The following is a 24,986-nucleotide window of genomic DNA, read 5'->3' as shown; positions in this document are numbered from 1 at the left end:
TATATATATACATATATAAAAGAGCAGGCCATTGAGAATTAAAGGAGAACTAAAGCCACTGGCAAAACGTAAAAGGAGGATCCCGTGGTCTTGCGGTACCCTCAATGCAGTATTCTAGAGCATGCAGTGACATCGGCTAGCTGAAGAGGACACACTGGAAGAAGATGGCAACGCCGTGAGGGGCAGGTTCAGGTACACAGATCTTACATTTACCTGCCTCCTCTACCCTCTGCAGCGATGTTACTGTTGGGGGTCTTTGCAAATTGACAGTGTGCATTAAGGATTTACCCCTGTAAGTCCCACAAGTTGCTGCAAGGACTTTTTTTTTTTTACAGACCTACGAAAAATATAAAAGCCCAGATAGAAAAAGTTTTAAATTTTAACTCACCCCTCTTCAGACTCGTCCAGAAGCCGGCTGGCAATTCGTATTAACATGCAGTATGCAAATGGAGATTTTAACCCAGACTTTGTGAATTTGTTGAGCATCTTGGAAACTGCAAGTCGATCATTCTTTCGTAAGTAGTACAGAAGTCCTAGTGCATGATACTGTATGAAAAGGGAAAGCCACTAGTGGTACACTAATCTCAATTTATAATTGCATTACACACAATCTACAAATACTCTTTTTGTAGTACAATATTCAAATCCACCATTGGGACTGTAGTAATTAAACAGTCTCCTAACATTTTTAACGAGTTACACTGGCACTTCCATTTGTCTGGGATGATTCAGTAAAATCACCTAAAGATCTTGAAGACGTGGACAGACTACATACAGACTACTACAGTAAAATTCTTCCACTGATATCATTGATCCATGTAGGAATCTTATAGACCCAGCATTTTTTTGCAAAACCCACTGCAGTTATAATTTGCTTTGGGGAGGAAGACAGAACGCCATGTCCTCTCTGCATCATAACCTTTGCAATAAAACAAAGTTGTTATGGTTTTCAGCAATCCATTACGAATGTTTTTACCAGCATAAGTGATTTGTGGTCAGTAGAGAAGACTGTGGTTATAATGTTGAATAGTATAGAAGGGAAGAACTGAGAAAAGCCATTTTTTTCTTTTAAATAAAGAAAAAAACTTTTTATAAAAGGTTATTTTAAAGGTATGGTGGGCATTGTTAATTATCAAAATTGCATCTAATATGTCATCCCATCAGGAAGCATTGACTTGCAGACATTCAGTTAATTGTCCTTAACCCACAGTTCATGGTTAAATATTTTACTAGTACAGTATTAATAAATATAATTTTCTTATATTTTAGTGTACTGTGACCACATTTGCTTATTTCCTTTGGTTTACCACTTAACTCATGACAGTAACCTACCTGCACCATGATGTTGTCACTAGAAGCTGCCTCCTGAGCCTCATTGATCCATCTTTTCACCACATCGTGGCTTATTTTATTCATATGCTGAGAAAAAAAATTGAGTAAGTCAACATCTCTCTTTACAGACCATATTGTAATTAAAATTTACTTTAAACAAGTGCTCGTTTGCTTATAGCAAACCATTTTTGACATGCCATAACCTAATTTTTGGCTGTAATGTAATAGCATCAGTAATAATTGTCTAGAGGCCAACAGTTTACTGTCCAGTATCTGACCTCTTCTCTACTTACCAATGAAGACACCAATGCAGAGCTGGAGACACTAGGAACTTTATCTACTATTGCCTGTTTCATATATCGCTCAATGGCTTGCAGCATGGTGGCCTGAAAGAAAATAAAGAATTGAGAATTAGCAGAACATAAAATAGATCACATGCCAAAGTTAAAATCATTAAATAGCAAATACACGTCATCTATGACAGAAGTGGTTAGATTGCATTTTACAAACATTCTTAAATTACATTTCAATTATATGCATATTTTAAACCATCTGCCTGAATAATAAAAATAGACTTTTTCTGTTTGCTATTATAGTTTCTCACTTTTACCACCAAATGAAGAGGCCCTAGCAGCAGATAATACCATTGTAAAAAAATAAACAAACTATACACATGCACTGATTTTCACATTCCTAATAGGGCATTTTTAGCCAATAATGTCAAAAGTTGTACAAAAATATACAAAGTCCTAATGCTTATACCCCATATGTATGCAGAGCACAATAGTAAATATTAAGAAAATATTAAAAAAGTTTTCATTGTTTTGCCCATAACATTTTCTACACAAGTCGTACAAAAAAAAACCAACAACAAACAAACAAACAAAAAAAAAAACCTCCCCCTAAAAGAAAACCAAACTTCAAAATATGTTCACTTGCTAGTCATGACTGTTTTAATGCCATGCGTGTTTAGAATTTCAATAATATTTTTGGAAGTTCTAGGACAAATATTGCATGGAGTATATTAACATTTTAATCCTAAAAACGTTCTACAATTTTGACTGCTGAAACTATAAATTTAATAGCAGTGACATAATCCAAAACCACTAACAAAAGTTTACATTTGCAGAAATCAGACCCCTTATGGTATTATATATAAGAGCATTCTAATAATTTTCATGTAACCAATCTAGAACAGATTAGATGACTATACATCTATTTTTCACATAAATATTTCACTTGGGTGGGGGAATTTCACAGGCTTTGTATGATCCATTACTGTAAAAATGTCGGATTTGCTACTGCTCCCTAGTACATCAATAACCCACATCTGGATTTTCGTCAGACATTTGATATATTATAGGGTCACATTACAGAAATGTTTTTTTTGGGGGAAAAACACAAGCCCCAACTGCACTTTGCCTCCATCATAGCACTGGATTTATTTAGTATGGGGCATTTTGAGTCTTTTCACTTGGACACTTCATCAATTTGTGCAGATTTTAGCTGTATTGTTGTGTTATTATTTGCATTGAACTTTAATGGCGAATTTCACACGTCTTGTGTGTCCTACTACTTCAAAGACTCTAGAATGGTATTCCTCTGCATCTCCTAAACACAGCAATACCCAATATGTACATCTTTGACAGATTTTTGGGGAACTTATGAGTTTTAACTGTCTCTATGCTTGCTTCCCAGAAAAGCTCTTTGTTGAAGTTACAATATTTGTCTTAGCATCAAACTGTGACGCTATCTAACATTAACATTCCAAATTTAAATGTTTCATCCATTAAACGAAGAATGGCTTTGAAAGCAGATAATGATACGCAAAACAGTTCATGCTGTTATAAGTAGTGTTCTGCAAATAGTAAGACTATACTACTGTAAAACTTCAACTACCATGATGGTATTCTTAAATATGTGAATACACGGTTATGGTATTGAGAGAATTTAGTATATCAAATGTCAAATGAAACAAGTTTTTTAATTATTTAGTTTGAGAGGTGTGGGAATGAAAGCAAGTCCAAACGATCAACACCAGGCAAGGTACCACAGGGGAGTTACTGCACCCCATTTCCACCACTAGTAGTGGAATAGGTTTAAGAGCAATAATATCAAAACCTCAACCAATGAGTCTGAACAGCTCACTTTGCATAATGCATCATATGTAACTCAACTCTGAAAATGCTTGTAGAATGAAATATAATCCAGTTTTGTTTTCAAAGGACAACTTTAACCCAATTTTTACTATTCGCTTGTTTTTTATTTTTAAGTTTGATGAAATCTAATATTTTTTTTAAATTATGTATTTTTTTTGAGAACATTTTACTTTAAAAAAAAAAAAATCTGGTTTAGCAGCCATGCTGGGTCAGACTCTACGGTTACCTTGCAAACGGCTGCTTAACCTAACTTGTCTGCTGCTGCGGGTGTGCTCAATAAATCAGCAAGCAAGTCAGGTTGAAATGCAGTTGGTCACATAACAGTAGATTCTTAGCCATCATGCTCAGTCAGATACAACAGTGACATTTTCTTTAAAAATGTCATTAAAAAAAGTAAAAAAAAAAAAAAGAAAAGAAAAACATGAAGTGAAAATGTAATGACAGTTGTTCTTTAATGGTGAATGTTAAGCTTGACAACAAGAAAACCATTTAATCTTTTGCAGAATTAAATTGTAAGAATTATTTTTCCAAAGAGTAGGTCACAACCAGGGTTGGTCAGTACAGAATGTAGAAGATAGGCAATGCTATTAAAGTCATCTTGTTATTTTTAAGATCCACAGCATGCTATATTCCAAGATTTTAAAAATCAAAATGACAAAATAGGACAAGCACAACAAAAATGTTATTGAGATATACTAGTCATGCTCTCAATGGCTTTTACATTGAGAAAGGGTTTCATCCAAACCCTTTAACCCTTGTATGTCCCTCAGTACTGCTCTGTAGCACTTTGCTGTACCAGCTTTCGTGTTGCACTTGTACTACGTTTTTCATTTTGATTGTTTCATGCTGTTGACACTGTTTGAAAGCCACAGTAGTGTACGGATTTAGAGCTGCACAGTAGTATTATTTCCCTTTTTTATGGTACTGCACTAACCTAACCTGAGCCCCCTTTTCTACATATGCCAATTAATAGATTTCAGTGTGTTGATATCATATAATTTGCTTAGTCCTGGCGATAAATAATGATAAATGGAGAACAGCATACTTTTCCCAGATTCAAGGCCAAATAAAACAGCTGCTACTGTGTTTAGTGCAATTATAGGGTGCACTGAATCTAGGGGATTGTTAGAAATTTCAATAAATATACCTTTCAGAGTTAAACACCCCCATTCAGAAATGTATTAGGGCACTGTGGTATTGCGGTCAGGTTTACCAGTCATGCTGGCTACTTACGTCAGTGATACTGCAGAGTGCCCGGATTGCTGGTCCTCTATACACATCTTCTTTCCCAGTCATGTCCTTGGTCAGACTGTGAAATTAAATTAAACAAAAGGTTAATGCAATCACTTCCTCTACACATGTTACTGGGAAATATAATCAAATGGATTAGTTTCTAGACTATTACATTTCAGGTTTCTCATATAGTAGAACACTTTTTATAACATTATAAAATTAAATGTAACAGTCCCGAATCACCATCCTTCCATTACTCTTTCTGTACAGGGTGGGCCAAAATTCAGAGTAGAATTTGACAGGTAAATAAGTTATTTTTAAGTAGTTCAATTTTTTTGTTGCAGGTACATATCACTAAGCCCTAGGAGATTCATCATGGATAATTTACGAAGGGACTAAGAGTAAAAATTGTAGGATTTTATTTTCAATACTGAGACAACTGTTTGGCGAGTGTATAATTTCAGGAAATTCACAAATGTATTGGCCGCCACGTTCGCCCGACCTTTCAGCTCCCAATTACTTCATGTGGGGCTATCTGAAGGAGCGAGTGTACGTGAACAAGCCACGTACACACTTGAGCAGCTCAAGGAGGATATACATGCAGAAATTTGAGAGCTAGAGCCTCAAACATGAACTAATGTTATAAACAATGCAATCGAAAGAGCCTGGCTTTGCAAGGCGGCAAATGAAGCTCATTTAAAAGATTTCATCTTCCGCACCTAGTCAAACAAATCTCCATATGTTAACCATTTATTGTATGCAACATCATTGAAATTGGTTCATTAATAAATAAAAAAAAAAAGTTACGGACTCCTCAAATCCTATGGTGAATTTTGTTCCACCCTTTATTTCAGTTCATATTTTGGACATGCATGTTTTTGTTGCACTTGGTGTGAATTATTTGTTATTATAGTAGTTCATGTTGAATAGAAGTCTTCTCCCTTGTTACTCTTCTACTGTTCCACTTATCTGTATTGGTGGTTAAAAACTCTTAAAAGGGAAAATTTACATTCTAGGTTATTTAATATTATGTTTACCTATATGTAACAAATGTGTTAGCAAAGTCTGAAAAATAAAACTTAATGTAGAAATCCATGCTTCAGTATAAGCTTTTTTTCTGGAACGAAATGTCTAGGTCAAGCATGTCAAACTCGTGGCCCACAATGAATATCTTTGCGACCCAGCAAAGATATTTATTACTAATAGGGGGGCGGGGGCAGGGCTGATCCTGGGCAAGGAGGTTGGGAGCGCCGCAAGTAGATGGAGTGTAACAGGGAGCCCAAGTGGTGGACTTGGCCAGGGAGAGAGGAAGCAGATGGCAGCGAGGGAGCGCGGCCTTTTCTTCCTGCTCCTTACTGCTCGTGCGCCTCTGTGGTGATACCGGGTTCCGGAATATGACGTAATTCCGGCCCAGCATCACTAAACTACGTACGTGAGGGAGCAGTGACAGTGAGGAGCAGGCAGCTGGACCTCCAGAGTGAAGATCCCCACCGGACACCAGGGAGAGGCCCCACACCAACTCCCAAAGGTAGGGAGCAATCTGCAATAAATAAAATGATCGTGAGTGTGTACAAGAATGTGTAGATGTGTGTGTCTGTCAGTGAATGTGTCTGTGAGTGTGTGTCTGTCAATGAGTGTGTGCCGGTCAGTGTTCTGATGGCCGCGGCTGGACCTAGAGGTGCATGGAAGTACGCAACGTCACATTCCGACGTGACACCGACATGCTCTGTCTTCACAGGGTTTCAAGGAGTAGCAGGAGGATCCGCTTTGGCACAGGGTGCGGACAGCACCAAGGCAGGACTCCGGATACTGCTTGTTCCCTAATATTGTGGGGGGGGGGTGAGGGGGTTTAAGCAGGGGCAGGGGAGCTGGAATTTAGTAGAGGGGGGGGGGGGGACGACTGAGATTTAGTAGAGGTGGGGAACTGAGATTTAGTAGATGGGGTGCTGTTTTTTTTTTTATATACTGTACTTTTCAAAATAAACCTACGTTTGTTTAAAAATTTACTTTTTTTTGCGGCCCATATAAATTAATCCTTGTTTACTTGGCCCCTGCTAGCCTTTCAGTTTGACATGCTTGCCTCCTTATCAGTGTTATAAGCTCTGCCCTTTTCTGTTAGAGCTTAGTATTTGTCAACTGCTAAATCTTTAACATAAACTTCAAAGAAAATTGAGCATCACACAGAAACAATTATAGGTGATTTACATATTTTGTCTGTTTTTTTGTCAAAAATAAAAAAAAAACATACAGATTGATAGAGGGCAATCAAAATAAAGATAAGAATATGAGCCATCTGTCCACGAATCCAAGGGCAGCTGGGTCGCACAATACGAATGAACAAAACATCCAAACCAAATCCATACCCAATTTGATATTTTGGGCGGAAGCACTAGAAACAATCAATTAATGCACACAAATATAACAGTATACATGTATTTTAATGACAAGATTACATACCTGCTTGTGACAATAATAACATCCTCTGAAATATTAGCCATCTCCTTGATGGTGAGGTAACACATCCTTCTTAGGGTTTGCTAAAGGGAAAAAACAAAACAAAACAATACAATTACACAATTCAGTAGTAAATTAAGCACCTGCAATGGAATGGACTGTTAAAACCCTTCCTCTGCAGAGAATATAGGAAGAACGGTAGGAAGTTTACAGAACAGTTAAAGAAACACTATAGTTTTAGGAATACGTTATAGTGCCCCTGTCCCTTGTGATATTTCTCTCTTTGTACTTACCTTTTTCCAGTGCTGAGACACTTTTAGCACTGCTGGTCTATTCAGCTCCAGCAACATAATCGAGTAAGCATTGCTTCCTCCGGCAATGGTCCAATTCCATGTTTCTCATAGAAAAGCACTATGGACCTGGTGTGCACATGCTACAAGCGCTTTATGCAGATCCAATCATTCTGATAGGAAATCCTATCACATTGTTTTCCTATGAGCTGCAACATCACATGACCAAGTATTACTTGGTCAGTGCAGCGGAAGCACCTGTAGAAGCTGTCAGTATGACAATAGAGGCATTTAACTATTCAAGGTAAACATTGCCCTTTCTGAAAAAGGGCAATATTTCACGTGGTTGGGTTCACCCAGATTAGTGATTTTAGTGGTTGTTTTAAATTAGAGAAAATAGCAATACAATGACACCAGCTTTATTAATTGAATTAAACTATAAAAACACAATGAGAAGGAAAATGTTTAATAAAGCTAAAACAGGGGGGGCGGAGCCAACTACCGCACTGTTCGGACGCACATCTGCAGAGCTCCGAGCATGCCCACGGAAAAAAAAAAAACCCAAATCAACCCTTCCAACACGGCACATCACCGCCAGACGAGTGTTACCGCACATACTCGAGATGGGGCGGAAATCTAAAAAATACAAAGCAGATAGGATCCCGACAACCGCCGATATCCTGAGGAGGCCGCAAGGAGCGGTGAAGCCTGTCATGGCGCCTCTATCAGACGGACTTTCCTATTCCTCCAACGAAACGTCCCTCCCAGACATGGAGGAGCTGGACACCAACCCTCACGGACCGAGAACCCGCCTACCCACCACGCGGGCGGAGAGCTCTCCAGTGACTGAGGGAACCCTGAAGGCCCTCTTGGACGACCTCCGCCGCAATTTAGCGTCCGACATCAACTCCTTCAAGAAAGAGATCAGCGGAGTGTCGAGACGCCTTCATGACACGGAGCTTGCCACAGCGGCACATGAAACCCGCATAACAAACTTAGAACAAGAATTACGGGAGATGCGGCGAGAACAGGCCCAGACCAAGAGCCGCATGGCAGCAATGGAAGATCGCAGGAGGTGGAAGAACGTCAAGATAAGGGGCATATCGGACCAGATCGGTACAGCCGAAATCCCTCACCTGCTCCGTAGATTATTTACGCAGCTTTTCTCAGCCAAGCAGGCCAAACTGATGGCCCTAGACGGTTGCTACAGACTCCCAGCGCCCACGCCACACTCCGCCGAGGCAAACAGGGACGTCATTGTCCGTTTTCAACATGGCCCAGACAGGCAAATGCTCCTGACAGCGGTGCGCAACAAATCACCGTATCCCTTTGAAGGACACAAGCTAGCTTTTTTCCCGGACCTATCCAGAGCGACCATGGAGTGGCGGAGGTCCCTGAAACCGCTGACAGCGGTGTTGATCCACCACAAAATATCCTACAAATGGAGCACCCCAAAATGCCTGCTAATACCCCGGGACACTGGCAACCTGAAAGTCCAAGACGCCTCGCACATCACTGAGACCCTCCAGCAATTGGGACTAGACTCGAACCCGGAAGGCGCCTTACCGGCAACACAGAAGCCGCATTTGCACACATGGGACCCATTTGTACCGGCCGCCAAACGAAGCAACGCCGACTCAGCTGCTGTCCCCTGAAAACCGCAATATTACTATAATGCTTACGCAACTGTTTGCTTATATGTTTTCATGTTTATTTTTCTTGTTTATTTTCAATGTTGGAAGGCCGCTCTATCGCTAGTTTAGAAGACTCCTGTCACTAAGCGTAACACCAGATGATACCTAATCACACATATCTACTAAACGGAGGGATACACTACTAACCATCCCTCCCCCTCCCCCCCACATCACCCTTCGTTCTTACACCAAGGCCATCACGATACCCAGCGGGTGACAGCCTCTTGAATAAGAAGCCACCAACCGCTCCCCTATCCACTACACCAAGAGGCAAAAGGCCTATACCGCCTCGCATAATTTATACCAACACCCATCCACTATCACGTACGAGGCGCTAGGCCTAACAATTACAGCACCAGGCAGTACAATCCAGCTCTCATTGCTCCTACAACTAGATTATACACCGGCCTGGTTTGCCACTTATACAATGCTTATAAAATGTGCCGTTTCACACATGCCATACCATGTATTTTAATATGTTTGACTTTATTCCGCTTGCACCTGCTGTCGTGGCAGACCAAGTGTTGTTGTTATATCTTGCACAACAAAAAATAAAGAATTTAAAAAAAAAAATTAAAAAAAAATAAATAAAGCTAAAACAACTGAATGTAGCTTGTAGTTTTAATTTATAACATTAATTCACTTACATCGTTTGACTGGAATAATCGTGTCATAGCAAAAAATGCTTCTGTCGCTTCCATAGTTCCAAAGTGTTCACCCTGAACAAGACAGGTGTAAAAACATTAGTGCAGACGAATAAAAGAAGTGCCTCCTAATTTCCTCTTATTGTATTAATTAAGCATGACAGATAAACCCAACAGCGAGACACTACAAAGACTATAAACTAGCTTGTGTGAGTTCACTCATAGCTTTCTAGAAGTTTCCTATAGACTGTAAGCTCATTTGAGCAGGACCCTCTTGAATATATTGTTTCTGTAAGTTTTGGTAATTGTCTCATTTATTGTTAAATCTTTCCTTTTGATAATATTGTAAAGCGCTACGGAATATGCTGGCGCTATATAAATACCAATAATAATAATAATAATAATAGAAGTAAGCCGCTAAAGCAATTTAAAGCAAAAAACACAAACAGGACTACTTTCCAGGAAATGGAAAAAACAAACAAAAAAACAACACACTATATTTTATATTAGTAATCCAACAGTGTTATATGAATATATCAGAAGATTACATCTGCTCAATAAAGCTCTCATTTTATTGCGGTTTGATTTTCAGATATTGTAGAACTACAACTGCTTTAATGCTTTTCCAGCCTTTAGAATGGCAAAGTATCATAAAAGGTGCAGTTCTACAACAACTGTGGATCTACCATTTGTTCACCCCTGCTTTAAAACATATATTAAAAAGGCCACATAACTGCACTACCCCACTTACTAAATGCTGAATAGCATTATGTAGATTTATTATAAATGTGTAGAGTCACAAAGAGTTCAGACATGTTTAAAATATTCTAAAAACGACATACTTTAGGAACTAAAACTAACCTAATATATGTTCCAAATATTTCAAAGAATGTGAAATTCTTAGTCAGTCAATAATAGAAGTTAATTTGCATGCTGATAACCATTGTGTTTTGCTTATAGAGGCACAGATGTTCTCCCACTATTAAGGTAATCATTATTTCATACAGGGAAAATATGCCTCAGTTTCAGTGTCCCCTTAAAGGACCACTCTAGGCACCCAGACGACTTCAGCTTAATGAAGTGGTCTGGGTGCCAGGTACCTCTAGGATTAACCCTTTTTTTTATAAACATAGCAGTTTCAGAGAAACTGCTATGTTTATAATGAGGGTTAATCCAGCCTCCAAATCCTCTAGTGGCTGTCTCATTGACAGCCGCTAGAGGCGCTTGCGTGCTTCTCACTGTGAAAATCACAGTGAGAGCACGCAAGCGTCCATAGGAAAGCATTGTAAATGCTTTCCTATGCGACCGGCTGAATGCGAGCGCGGCTCCTGCCGCGCATGCGCATTCAGCCGATGACGTCGCGATCAAGATGGAGAGGAGGAGGAAAGCTCCCCGCCCGGCGCTGGAAAAAGAGGTAAGTTTAACCCCTTCCTCTCTCCAGAGCCCGGCGGGAGGGGGTCCCTGAGGGTGGGGGCACCCTCAGGGTACTCTAGTGCCAGGAAAACGAGTATGTTTTCCTGGCACTAGAGTGGTCCTTTAATGTATGTAATTTGCAGGTTTATTATTAGATATGTGTTGCTTTAATTGTTTTGTAAAATCGGTTTTGTATGATTTGAATGAGTTTCTTTACTATACATAGGAATAAAACAAACAGTTAAATATAACTGATCATAACGACCGATTTAGGATCCCCACCAGGATTAATTTATTCTAAATTAAAATAAATTCAACATATTATAAGGGGGATTTTTGACAGATGATGTGTTGCACATAAAATTTGACAACCCTAAATACAGTTTTAATCTTTGCTCTGGCATCTCACTTGGTTCAGCAGGTACAAGATTTTGGTTAAAATATGGAGACATCTTCTTGGATTTATGGGAGTCTCGTTGAATAACCGAGCCTGCAAAAGTAAATAAAGAGTTTCACAAAACTTTTAAGGGTATATGGTGCATAGTATGCCACTTTAAAGTATTACTTGAGATTTTACAGAAAATACTGTAGAGGCAAAAAAAAAAAACAACTCTAAAATTACTCACCATGGAATAAGTACAAAGTTCCACAACTGTGCAAGGAGAATTAATCACAGCTTCATGTTATACATGTCGTTGTCAAAGAAACACTTCTTAAATGACTAAGTGCTGTCATATATGAAATCCAAAAAGTGCAATTTATGTATAAAATGACAGCAGGAGGTGAAAATGTGTTCACTGTAACAAGTATGAGGCAAATATATGAAGACTTATAAAGCAACATTCTAGCTAACATTAATAACAGAAATAAGTATTTCCAACTTGTTCATGGACTCACCTCTTGAAGAACAGCACTTTTTTCCAAGTGTTGATAGGGATTAGAACCACTTCCTAATAAAGATAAGCATGAAATCATCAAGGTTGTGTTTTGCAGAGACACAAATATGTACTGAAATATAAGAATGATCATTATTTACCAGCACTGTAAATTGTATGCTGATGCTTTATAATTAAAGGGGAACATCTATTTCCCAGGGTTTTTAATAATATGTATTCTTAGGACTATATTTATCAAAGATGGGAATAATAAAATTAAATGTAGACTTCTACATCTCTTTATCCTGCAACTGGAGACCTATATCTTAGCTTACTAACAATCATTTTTACAAACTCTGCCCTATCCTTCTGCAGGTCAGCATAGAGAAGACATACAAAACAATTGCCATTTCTCCTCTCCATCTGCAATGTTTGCCCTAAATTTGTCATGTCTGAGCTGGATTATGTATCTATATATACACGCTAAATTTTTCAAATGAATCTAAAATAAAATGGAGCATCTACTGGAAAAAATAAAATAAAAATTACAAGTGATTTTCAATGTTTTATTCAATTATCTTAATTTCATTGAAGCGACAGTACTCCTTTGAACCTGTCCAATTTCATGATATATTCGCTTTAACAGAGTTGAATCACTCATGTGTAGTTTGGATATCTTTAAAGGGTTACTCCAACCAGTTTTTCATGCTGTGGTTTTTAATGTATATTGCCCTATTTAGGTTCTCTATCCCTCAAATAAAAAACAAGCTTTAAAATGTTATTCTTGAATGGGGAGAGGAGGAAGATAGGTAGGTGAAGACGCTCTGCCTGCAAGAAGAAGATTTCTACGTCTGTCGCCAGTATGCAGTGAGTGCTGACAACAGTAAAATATGCACAGAATTGACACTAGTCTAGAACAGAGTTCTAGTGTGCTGGCAACTAAAAATAACTCAGTATTTGCAGTGTTTAAAGCTGACACACTGCACAAACATACTCCTATCACCATGACCACTTCAACTCAATGAAGTGGTTATGGTAGTTGGAGTAACCCTTTAAGGAAGAAGTGGACACCTCAAAAAGTATTCTAATAGTCAAATAGCTATTTCTTGAGCTTTTAAATAAATAACTTAAAGAGATACTTTAGTCACTACAACCACTTCATCTCAATTAAGTGATTATAGTGCCTGCAGCTGTCATATACCAGTTCAATCGTAAACCTTTTGAAACATGTTAACGTTAAACACCTGTTCGACTCTTAAAAATGGGATAGCACTAGGCAATGCTTGGCATTTTAACCATTACAGTGGGCCGTATGGCATTTCTAATACCCCTTTAAATCTTGGCATGTTTGAGTTTCCTGTAGGAAGTGCTGAAGTACTGCCACACAGGCCAGCTAATTGGCTGAGAACGTTAGCCAAGTGCTCTCAGCAAATGATCTAAGCATTGCTCACTGCAATGAGCTTACAAGAGACCCCAGGTAAATAGTCAAAGTGTTTGCAAGTGGTCTGACAACTTACCATAGAAAGCCACTAGGGCAGTTTTGCACCCTGACCAATACAAAAACTAAGTAGAGAACAGCTCACAATAGCATTAGCAATAAAAGTTTTAAATTAGAGGTCATCTTTGGATGATCCTGTGCATGCTACCGTTTATACCTTGGGATCATGCAGTAGAAGTAGCATGGCAGAAACAAGTAACTTTTAGGGTTAGCTAGCAGCATATGGCTTGACATTTTGAACCCTGATATATTTGCTAAACACAAACAAATGTTTAAAGTGAGACTTAGTAATATGTGTCCAGATTCACATCTCACGTTTTGACACGTGTTTTTAATTAAATGATTGACAGCAATATAATATTATAGCCTGGTTATGTTTTTATTTTGAGGTGCATGGTCTCTAAAATCAGGTTTTTGACCGTTTGAAGAATTATAGCTTTAAAAAAAAAAAAAAAAAAAAAAAACACTTTCACTTTAAGAGTCTTTGCACATTTTACAAAAACCCCAAAAGGGACACATCCCCTTACAAGAAGGTATCTGTAAGGTGAAAGTAAGATGTACTTCTTGCTCCTATGTACCACCATTTTCTTCTTTTTCCAAGTCTATAGCTCCTGGCAGCTTTATCTGGGGATTAAAGGAACACTCCAAGCAACGATCACTACAGTAAACTGTAGAGGTTATGGTGCCAGTTGTGCCCTGGTGCCACGTCAGCATTGTAAGTAGTCAAACCACTTTAGACACCACTCCCCACCTGCACTTCTTCAAACAGAGAGCCGGAAGCTCTCTGAGCCATGGCCAGAAGTATGAGCCGGCTATAATCATTGTCTGAGAATGATTAGGTGATGCTCTCGGCCAATGAACTAGCACTTAGCTCAAGATAGATAATGAAAGCTCCTGCTTTCTGTCTGACGGTAATGCAGGGTAGAAGTGGCATCCAGTGCACCACAGGTAAAAATTAAAACCTGAATGCTTACAACGAGGGGTGCCAGGGCACCATAACCAATACATAATGCAGCAGTGGTTATGGTGCTTGAAGTGCATTTAACCCCTTAAGGACCAAACTTCTGGAATAAAAGGGAATCATGACATGTCACACATGTCATGTGTCCTTAAGGGGTTAAAATGGTAATCAAGCAAGTTCTTCTACACAAGATGTTGTGCATGCGCAATGAAATTATATAGACATCTATTGCTCATTGCAAAAGATATCTATTCCCATCAGATTTTTTCCTTAAAAATAAAAGTGTGCCCTTATGTGACAATGTAGTTCCTGTTTTGTCTTATATTACATTTTCTGACTGTGCTTGAATTTGTCTTTCAAAGTTTTTTTTTTATCCTATTAAGATCCATTCTTATGGAAAAAAAAAACTATTTGACTGCCAGGATTCAATGTGGACACTTTTTGTCAATATTTGTGATAAACCTTATACCGGTCACGTATCTACTTTCACAAGAATACTGTGAATTTTTAAGAACTTATCTGCTAGTTCCTGATATGTAACATCAATAACAATTTAGGGTATGCTATGATTTGTGTAGTGAATTATCTCATTCCAGTAAAGCCTTTACTACATGTTTATAAGACAATATGGAAAGTGATGTATACCAGCTATTACTATGTAGGCACAATGCAATAAAATGTTAGCAAACCTCCCAAAAAAAATAAAATCCCTCCCCCCTGCACTGTGAATGTAACTAAGATTATAGACAGTGTTCCAGCAATCTGATGAAGATTCTGTAACAGAATAAATCAATTCCCTGTAAGTAACAAGGGCAGGATGGCTATGTATGTGTTTATTTCAGGTTTCCCCTTATTTCCTGACTCCATGCTCCTCCTGTCAGACAGCCCCCGGGACATCCTGCCCCCTTTGCGGCCACCAGCAGCAGGAAAGTCCGGGGATTTGCGGCCTACTGAAAGAAAGGGTGTATATAAGCGCCATTATGAATGAAACCGTATGGGGAAAAACGCCGTTACCGGACTCTTCGTCCTTCTTGTCAAATTTCTTAATCATTTTCAAGCGCCGCTGTTATATATCCGGTTACTGGGGCTCAGGCTGCAGACAAAACACACCACACCGGGCCTCCGCCTGTCCGTCAAACTAAAGCCACGCCTCCACTGTACGAGTAGCCACGCCCACTTTACAGGATGAACCTTATCTTGGCGGTCAGTCAAACGCTGTAGTTCCGCCCCATTCGTGACGACACACGCCTTCCAGGCGGAGTTAGCTTAGCTTTGACTTCCTGGTGCATGTGCTACTATGGAACAGTGAGCGTGGAACTCCCTTAAAGGGACAGTGTAGGCACCCAGACACTTCAGTTCATTGAATTGGTCCTGGATGCAGTCTCCCATTACCCATAACCCTAGAGTGGTATTTATTGCAGTTTTTATAAACTGCAATAATTGCCTGCTAGGGTTAACTCCTCCAGTGGCTGTCTACCAGACAGAGACTAGAGGGACTTCCGGACTTAAAGGCGACTCTTGGTCGCCTAAACGACGCTGGATGTCCTCAAGTTATGCATGAGGACTTTCAGCGTCACTGGAATTCCCATAGGAAAGCATTGAATAATGCTTTCCCATAGTTGCCAACATTTGTAAAAAAAAATTCCTGGGACACTTTGCAGCACAGCTATTCATTTTTACCTTGAAAATTTACCACACTGACTTCTGCAAAGCTCTGCCCACTATGTCCAACCCACATGATTAATCTACGCCTACTTATAGTTCAGATTACAGGGTCTACTCAATAAAGATCATAATAATAATTATAAAGAGAGAACTACAGGAAATTGAGATGGTATTTTTAAATTTAAGGCCAAAGTTGGAAAAATTCTCCCATTCAGCTGCACTATTTTGACCTAAAGTTTGAAATTCCCAACACAATTCCCTGTAATTCCCTCTTTATTGAGTAGATCTTTATAACACCAAGTTTCCATAAACAGTACCATGCATCCTTTGTGTGCAATAGATACATATGCAGCAGAGCATCTATATCAGGCAGGTACATTTGATCACTTTAATGTAAGTTGGGCATCAGTGGTGACACTGTCAGTGCTTCAGTCAGAGAGTTGTGTCTATACCATAGAACATACATTAGTTCACATAAAAAAATATATTGGGGAGTGAATACACTTAAAAAAAAGAGCTGAAAATAGGGAATGAAAGATATAGAAGGAGAATTCACATAATGGAATTAAAGAGAGAAATGGGAGCAAAAGGAAGACATATGCACATATTCCATTAGCCCCTTTTCATGCCCCCAATTCAACATGTGGAATGTCTCAGATTGAGGCTTCAGTCACTACTCCACTGTTTCTGATTCTTGTAGTTCCTGGAGTCTGCGGTTATTATACGTGTATTATACAAAGAGCAGCGCTATACAGGGAGCACTGACTGTCCCAGGATATAATACACACAGACCTGTACTATACAGAGAGCAGCACTATACGGGGAGCACTGACTGTCCCAGGATATTATACACACAGACCTGTATTATAAAGAGAGCAGCACTATACAGGGAGCACTGACTGTCCCAGGATATTATACACACAGACCTGTACTATACAGAGAGCAGCACTATACGGGGAGCAATGACTATTCTGGGATATTATACACACAGACCTGCAATATACAGAGAGCAGCACTATACAGGGAGCACTGACTGTCCCAAGATATTATACACACAGACCTGTATTATACAGAGTGCAGCACTATACAGGGAGCACTGACTGTCCCAGGATATTATACACTGACCTGTATTATACAGAAAGCAGCACTATACTGGGAGCACTGACTGTCCCAGGATATTATGTACACAGACTTGTATTATACCTAGAGCAGCACTATACAGGAAGCACTGACTGTCCCAGCATATTATACACACACAGACCTGTATTATACAGAGAACAGCTCACGTAGGTATTCGGCAGTAAATCGTATCAGCACTATAAGTCAAATATATATATATATATTTATATATATATATACATATATCTATATATATATATATATTATACAGTAAGCACACAAGCTTACTGATACACAGGCTCAAAGACAGACAAGTTCACTGACACACACAATTAGGCTTACTGACAGACAAAACTCTCTAAATCACACATAAGCTAACTACAGACAAACTTACTTGTATACACACAAGGCTCACTACAGACAAGCTCAGTGACACACACAAGCTTACTACAGGCAAACTCAGTGACACACACACATTGTGGCGGAAGTGACCTTGCCACTGGATTTTGGAGAGCACTATTTGACAACCTTTTGCCCTGTGACTATGGCCCCTTTAATTTGTTTCAGTTGAGAGACCCTATTTGTGGCTATTGGGACTTTAGACAATGGTTCTTCGAACTCCTGAACCGTCAAAGTGGCCTCCATTCGACATTCGAACACGTGGTGGCAGCCATCTTTTTTGCATGGACTAAAACCGTGAAGAGACTTCAGAGGGACTTAGCCACGAATGCCCTGGAACTATTTTCAGCATGAAAACCTTGCGGTTCCTGGTCGGTCCTGCAGCGGCACTTAGCCGCAAATCTATGGAACTGTTTTGGGCATGAAATCCTGGGTTCGCCTGGGAAAAAATATGACTTTCATTAAATTTCTGAACCACTGATCTGACCTGCGTGATTTTGGGATATGCTGTTCACCCAGATCAGAGCGATCAGGGGATGTAATTTATGGGGATATGTTGTGTTTTGGGGTACTTATTGTACTTTATAAAAATGTGCGTTTTTTCTGCCGGGGGATAATTTAATTATCCTTAATTATATCACAGGCAGAGGGGAGGGATTGTTTACTGTATGTGGGAGTGTTGTTCATTGTTACATTGTTTTTATTGGTCTGTACAGTTTGTAATGCGGTGCTCCATCAGGTCCAGGGGGTGTGCCTCTGGCCTCAGGAATTGTATATAAAGCCAACCTGTACCATTAAACCTTCAGTTCTACTTCACCCTCAATCTAGAGTCTTGTCTCTTATTGGGGGGAATTGCTATATCACTACAAGGGATTGCTATGATCATCATACTCCCTTGGATAATCACTAGCACTTGTAAGAGCTGTTCCTGCTACGCTCTCTGAAGGAAGAGAGGTTCACCCACTGGAACCTGGAGCCTTGTCGTAGGTTCAGGGTGGGTAGAAGATGGCGAGACCCCAACCAAGCTGCGGCGGTTCGTGGGGTCTGCAGTATTTATGGTGTCTGGAGAAGTGCTGGGAACCCTCGGCAAGCACTAGGAGCATCCGTCGGCGGAGTTACCCAACCGGGATACAGGAAGCTCTGTTACACACATGCTCATTAAATACAAGTTCACAGGGGCAGAGCGAGATGATGTAGGACGTGCTTCTGCATCCGTCTTTGAACGTGGCTGAGGGACCGACCGGGAGAGCCTAGCAGGAGGAGAGGTTTGAATCTGTCTCATTAGCGACGATTGCAGGGTGCCGTTTGAAGCGTTGTAAGGGAGGACTGGCTGACGCATAAGGGAACAGTGCAATAAGCGACGCAACGGAAAAAAAGCCGCAGATTGTTACCACGGCGGACAGACCTAAAGGAGCCTAGCATGAGAGAGCATACACAGGCTGCAAGTTGGTATGAACAACTATAAGATAAATACAAACTGTCATATAGCTGTCTGTACTTACTACCATGTTACATTACGAAATTAGTCGCTATAAAATTGTATATAGTCACTCTCAGTCTACAATGCAGGGTGTAGCATAAAGCAAATAGACCTGTAAGAGAAAGGTGGATTTGGAGTGCAAAAAGAGAGCAGCATACAGAGAGCAAATAAGGATATAAAGACTATCCAATTTAAGTGAAACCTTACTTATAGTAAGGAGCAAACCGGTGCTGGTTTGTAGGGTACCAAGTTAAAGAGCCCAGTGTGTTTGCTTCAGTAGATTCTCCAGTTGGTACTCCAATTGTTTTGTGCCATATAACCGCAATACCTGGCACTTCTACTGAATTCCTGTCACTTAAGGTGTATTTAAGGAGCACCTTAACACATCAAAAAAGGGAAAAAAAAGAGGAAATAAAAAAGGAGAAAAAGAGGGAAAGAAAATATATAAAAAAAGAGGGGAGAGAGTGAAGGAAAAAAGGGGAAAGAGAAAAAAGAAAGGAAGAAAAGAGTTAGAAGAAGAAAACTAAAAGAAAATGGCACAAAAAAGTCATTAAGCGGCAAGCCGCTAAAAAAAAGAAAAAAAGACAGAAAATAAAACAAAAAAATGCCTTTCCTTCTCACCAAATCCAGCAATTATTAAAACAAACATGGAGGAATCGATTCTCTCTAATTTCCCTTTAGAAGAAGGTACAAACAAAAGACAAATGGAGGAAAATCAAAGTTGAAGGTGAGAGAAGAAATACGAGATAACACTATAGACATCAAGAAAGAACTGATGACTCTTAATCAACGATTCCTAGGAATAGAAGAAAAATTAAATGGTTTGGAACATAAGGAAAATGCCCACAAAGAAGAACACCTGGCGCTAAAGAAAAAGATGGCGGATATGGAGAAAAAGCTAATAGACCTAAAAGACCAGTCAAGAAGGAACAATTTAAGAATCAGAGCAGTATCAGAGCTAAAAAATCTGGAACCATACATAGAGGAATATTTTAAACAATTGAAGGTTGAATGGGATCCTGAATGAAATCCTATGATAGAAAGATGCCACAGAGTAAACAAACCTAAAGGCATCCCAGAACATCTCCCAAGGGATGTAATGATATGCTATTTCTCCTCCAAAATTAAGAAGCAAATCCTGAGAGCCATAAAAAGTAATGAATGTGCTAAGAATATAAAACATTACAAATATTCCAGTATCTATCGTGGCAAACCAGATCGACTACCCTCAGTACGCTTTCCCACATGATATATGGGGCCTATATCTGAGTAATTTGTTTCATTGCTCGAGATACTGTATGGCGGGAGTTTTCCGCCATACACTTAGTTTGTTTTAGGTTGATCCCATTGTTTTGGATCAACCCGTCTAATTTTTGTGTAAATACTAATAAAGAAGGGTTTTTTATTTTCTACATAAGTACGGTAACACATGGAGGGAGAGAGGCCCCCAAAAAACAAGAGATTACGAATTAAGTTGATCTCAAGAAATGCCCGGGGGATCAATACACCATGTAAAAGGTCTTTAATTGTAGATTTTCTGATAAAAAATCGGGTACAAATTTGCACCCTGCAAGAAACCCGATGGACAAGATTAAAAAAAAATGCAATAAATTCAGGAAGGTTCCCTATTATCATAAGTGCAGTGTTAGAAAATAAAAAAAAAGAGGAGTTGCATTTATCCCTGCAAAAAATGTTTCCTTGATTATCAAACATCAAGTATTAGATCCAAAAGGCCGATATATTATATTAATTTGTAAAATAAACAATAAGCTATTCACATTAGCCAATATCTATGCACCAAATAAAGCTAAAATAAATTTCATATCAAAAGTGCTAAAAAAAAAAAATAGAGCAGATCAAACAAGGGTTGGTATTAATTATTGGAGACTTCAACTGCGTAGTTGATCCGCGAAATGACAGAAAGAGCCAGAACGATAGAAAAAATAGGAAAATAGATGACACCAGACTGCAAAACCTACTGAACAATCATAATCCAAGATATGTATGGAGAACATTTCACCCTGCCGATTTAGACTACACATGCTATTCAAAAACATTAAATTCATTTTCCATTATAACCTTGTCCTGGGAAACGTGACTATACAGGACCATAGCCCTATCATGTTGGAATACAAAGATAACTTCGATAACTGTCGTAAAGAGTTGTGCATAAAAGATTTTAAATTACATTAAAAAATTATGTGGAAGAAATTAAAAAAAGAACAAATCTTTTTTTCTTAGAAAATAAAAACAACGGCACACCGGTTGTAGTTATAGTCTGGTGCACTTATAAAAGTGTAGTAAGAGGACATTTGATAAAATGGCAGTCATAGAAAATAAAAAAGAATTATCACCTCTCTTTAAAATATATATAACACTAAGCGAATACAAAAGGTAAAATAAAACAACACCCTCCATACAAATAGCAAGTAAGATTGCAGAAACAGAAAAACAGATTAACAACCAATTAATGAATAAAGCATCCAAACAACTAGAAGCACTACAAGCTAAATGGTACCTAAGAGGCAATATGTCATGTCTTAACTACCGGTATTACATTGTCTCTTCCGGGTTGACGGAGCTTAGCCACCCCCCCTTCTCTGACACGGTCTCCCCACGCTACATAATGCGACCGCGCCAGATACAAGACGCTGGATTATTGAAAAGAGTTACCGCGAAATCAGACCGGCTGAAAGAATTCACTAAACCTTTATTTGTGCACCGAACCCGGACTGGAAATCTATCGACCCTCCTTCTCCTCTCCTCGACCACGGCTAGTAACTGGACCTTCCACATCCTGCTTGACAACTTCCCTTCCCTGGAGGAGATCTTCGGGAACCCTGATCTTTCACCATTGAAAGCTAAGTCATTTGCTATTTCCGTAATAGGAGATTACCTGCTCTCAAGCCCACTAAGTATTCCTGCTACAGCCTGCTCTCAAAGTCCGCTAAGCATTCCTGCTACAGCCTGCTCTCAAGCCTGCTTACCTCGAACTCCAAATCTAATCACTCCTGCTACAACTTCATTTCTTATTTTTCTCCGTTTCCATGAACTTGCAAACTCCTATGTGCTATACTGCATGTATGCTAGAAGCTGCTTACTCCGTTTAAACAAACAGCGAAGTAATTAAAGATACAGTGCCTGTGTTATACGTAATTAAAGATACAGTCCCTGTATTATCCTCTATAATCCTAGTCATCAATCTGAGTCCTAAGAGATCTGCAGTTGTGCTCCACTTAAATACATGTAAGCATTACAGAATAATCCAGCCTTTGTAATGGATCCAGCAGATTTCGATTCTAAATTTACTATGCTGAATCAAGGCATGCAAGACCTACAGGTTACAAATGAACGGATTCTTACAAAAAAGTTTTCTGGAGATCGATCCAAATACAGGGAGTTCCTTAATTCCTGCAAATTATTGATTGCTTTAAAACCTAGATCTTATCCCACTGAAAGATCTAAGGTTTGTTCAGTTATCTCCTTTCTAAGAGGTGAACCTATGGCCTGGGCCCATTCCTTTTTGGAAAATGATGACCCCATCTTAGACTCATTGGATGAATTTTTTGAAGCCATGTCTCTTCTTTATGAAGATCCCAACAAACAATCTACAGCTGATTTAACCATTAGAACCTTACATCAAAAACATAGACCCATCGAAGACTACATTGCTGAATTTAAAAGATGGGCAATAGAAACTCAATGGAATGAAATAACCCTATGCAACCAGTTCCGAATTGGGTTATCCGAAGCAGTAAAGGATGAACTTTCTAGAACTGAACTCCCTACTACATTAAATGCTCTGATTCAACTGTCAATCAGCATTGACAGAAGACTTAGAGAAAGAAAGGCCGAAAAAGCTCTCTCGAGTTCATTATGGAAAAAAACATTCAGTCCTTCAAAAACTCCTGAAAAACCATCATTACAAACAGAACCTATGGAAATAGGGGTAATAAGAAGTCCTCTCACTCTAGAAGAGAAAACCAGAAGACGACTACTAAACCTCTGCATGTATTGTGCCTCACAAGATCATTTGATCCCAGAATGCCCCTTATTGAAACGTCCAAAAGGCGGTAAGCATGCTTATACCACTTCTATACTAAGTGCACTTCCCTCCAAATCAACCACTCAATTCTCCTCTATTTCTCTCATATTACAGTGGGACAAAGAAAGAATTACGACTGAAGCTATTATTGATTCTGGTGCAAACGGGGTGTTCATCGATTCATCCTTTGTAACAAAAAATAAAATTCCTTGTGTTCGCAAAAGCACTTCTGTTTCTGTCAGAGTGATTGATGGCTCCTTCATATCCTCGGGCCCTATACTAAATGAAACCATTCCTGTAAGAGTGACCCCTAATGATACTCATACTGAATATCTTATATTTGATGTTATCTCATCACCTCTTTTTCCGGTTATACTAGGGATCAACTGGTTAAGGAACCACAACCCACAAATTACTTGGTCTCCCTTCTCTCTCACCTTTAGTTCTACTTATTGTAAAGAAACATTCCTACAACATATTCCAATCTTTCAGGTTATTGAAGAACCAATTATACCTTCCTGTTATTCTGAGTTCTCAGATGTATTCAGTAAAAAGGAAGCTGAGACACTCCCACCTCATCGTCCCTATGATTGTCCCATAGACCTCATACCTGGTGCCCCCATTCCTTTTGGGCACATCTATCCTCTCTCTGAATCAGAATTAAAAATCCTCAAGGAATACTTCGATGAAAACCTCCATAAAGGGTTCATTAGACCTTCCAGCTCACCTGCTGCTTCCAGTATGTTTTTTGTGAGAAATAAAGACCAGACTATACGTCCCATCATAGATTACAGAGCTTTAACAGTATAAAATAACAGTCAAAAACCGTTACCCTCTTCCCCTGATAAGTGAATTGATTGAACGGTTAAAAACAGCTACCATCTACACCAAGCTTGACCTCCGTGGGGCATATAACCTTATTAGAATTAAAGCTAACATTGAATGGAAAACTGCTTTCCGGACCAGATATGGCCTTTACGAGTATCTTGTGATGCCTTTCGGCCTCTGCAACGCCCCCGCAACCTTTCAACACTTCATAAATGACATCTTCAGGGATCTTCTAGATGTTTGTGTTATCATTTATTTAGATGACATTCTTATATATTCTAACAGTCCTGAAGAACACAAAAAACACGTGAGATGGGTGTTATCCAGACTCAGAACTCACAAATTTTACGCTAAACCAGAAAAATGTATTTTCAACGTTAATGAAATAACCTTTTTAGGATACGTCATTACACCTCATTTGATAAGCATGGATAGTTCCAAAATCAACTGTATCCTCAACTGGCCCATTCCTTCTAACGTAAAAGAATTACAACGTTTTCTGGGGTTTGCCAACTTCTACAGAAAATTTATTAAAAATTACTCCGACGTAGCTCATTCACTTAATCTACTCAACAGAAAAAAGCATCCTTTCACTTGGAATGAAAAGGCTCAAGAAGCCTTTGATGAATTAAAAAGAAGATTTACAACTGCTCCTATTCTTCAACTTCCAAACCCCACATTTCTCTATGTCCTGGAAACAGATGCTTCAGAGACAGCCATCGGAGCTGTCCTCTCTCAACACAAAACGCCTCAAGATCCTCTTCATCCAGTTGCCTTCTTCTCACGTTGCATGTCTCCTGCTGAAAAAAACTACCCTATAGGAGAAAAAGAATTACTGAGTATAAAAGCAGCCTTAGAAACCTGGCAACATCTTCTTGAAGGAACACAAACTCCTAT

At 39.1% G+C, this 24,986-nt stretch overlaps 1 protein-coding gene across 2 annotated transcripts in view; it reads right to left on the bottom strand.

Annotated features, from left to right (window-relative positions):
- Window positions 1-15,689, bottom strand: part of COPG2 (COPI coat complex subunit gamma 2) — a 41,855-nt gene extending 26,166 nt beyond the window's left edge. For both annotated transcript variants that reach the window (XM_063448302.1, XM_063448304.1), the window contains exons 1-9: window positions 15,568-15,689; window positions 12,117-12,169; window positions 11,629-11,709; window positions 9,810-9,881; window positions 7,182-7,261; window positions 4,725-4,800; window positions 1,626-1,718; window positions 1,333-1,419; window positions 389-546 (exon numbers count right to left, since the gene is read on the bottom strand). In XM_063448302.1, coding sequence (XP_063304372.1) covers window positions 389-546; window positions 1,333-1,419; window positions 1,626-1,718; window positions 4,725-4,800; window positions 7,182-7,261; window positions 9,810-9,881; window positions 11,629-11,709; window positions 12,117-12,169; window positions 15,568-15,604 — 737 coding nt within the window. In that variant the 5' untranslated portion in view covers window positions 15,605-15,689. The remainder of the gene's footprint in view (window positions 1-388; window positions 547-1,332; window positions 1,420-1,625; window positions 1,719-4,724; window positions 4,801-7,181; window positions 7,262-9,809; window positions 9,882-11,628; window positions 11,710-12,116; window positions 12,170-15,567) is intronic.
- Between the last annotated feature and the right edge of the window lie 9,297 nt (window positions 15,690-24,986).

The sequence above is a fragment of the Pelobates fuscus genome, chromosome 3 (genome assembly GCF_036172605.1).
Source record: "Pelobates fuscus isolate aPelFus1 chromosome 3, aPelFus1.pri, whole genome shotgun sequence".
NCBI lineage: Eukaryota > Metazoa > Chordata > Amphibia > Anura > Pelobatidae > Pelobates > Pelobates fuscus.
The sequence above is the reverse complement of the archived record's forward strand: the minus strand, read 5'-3'. Positions and strand labels throughout refer to the sequence as shown.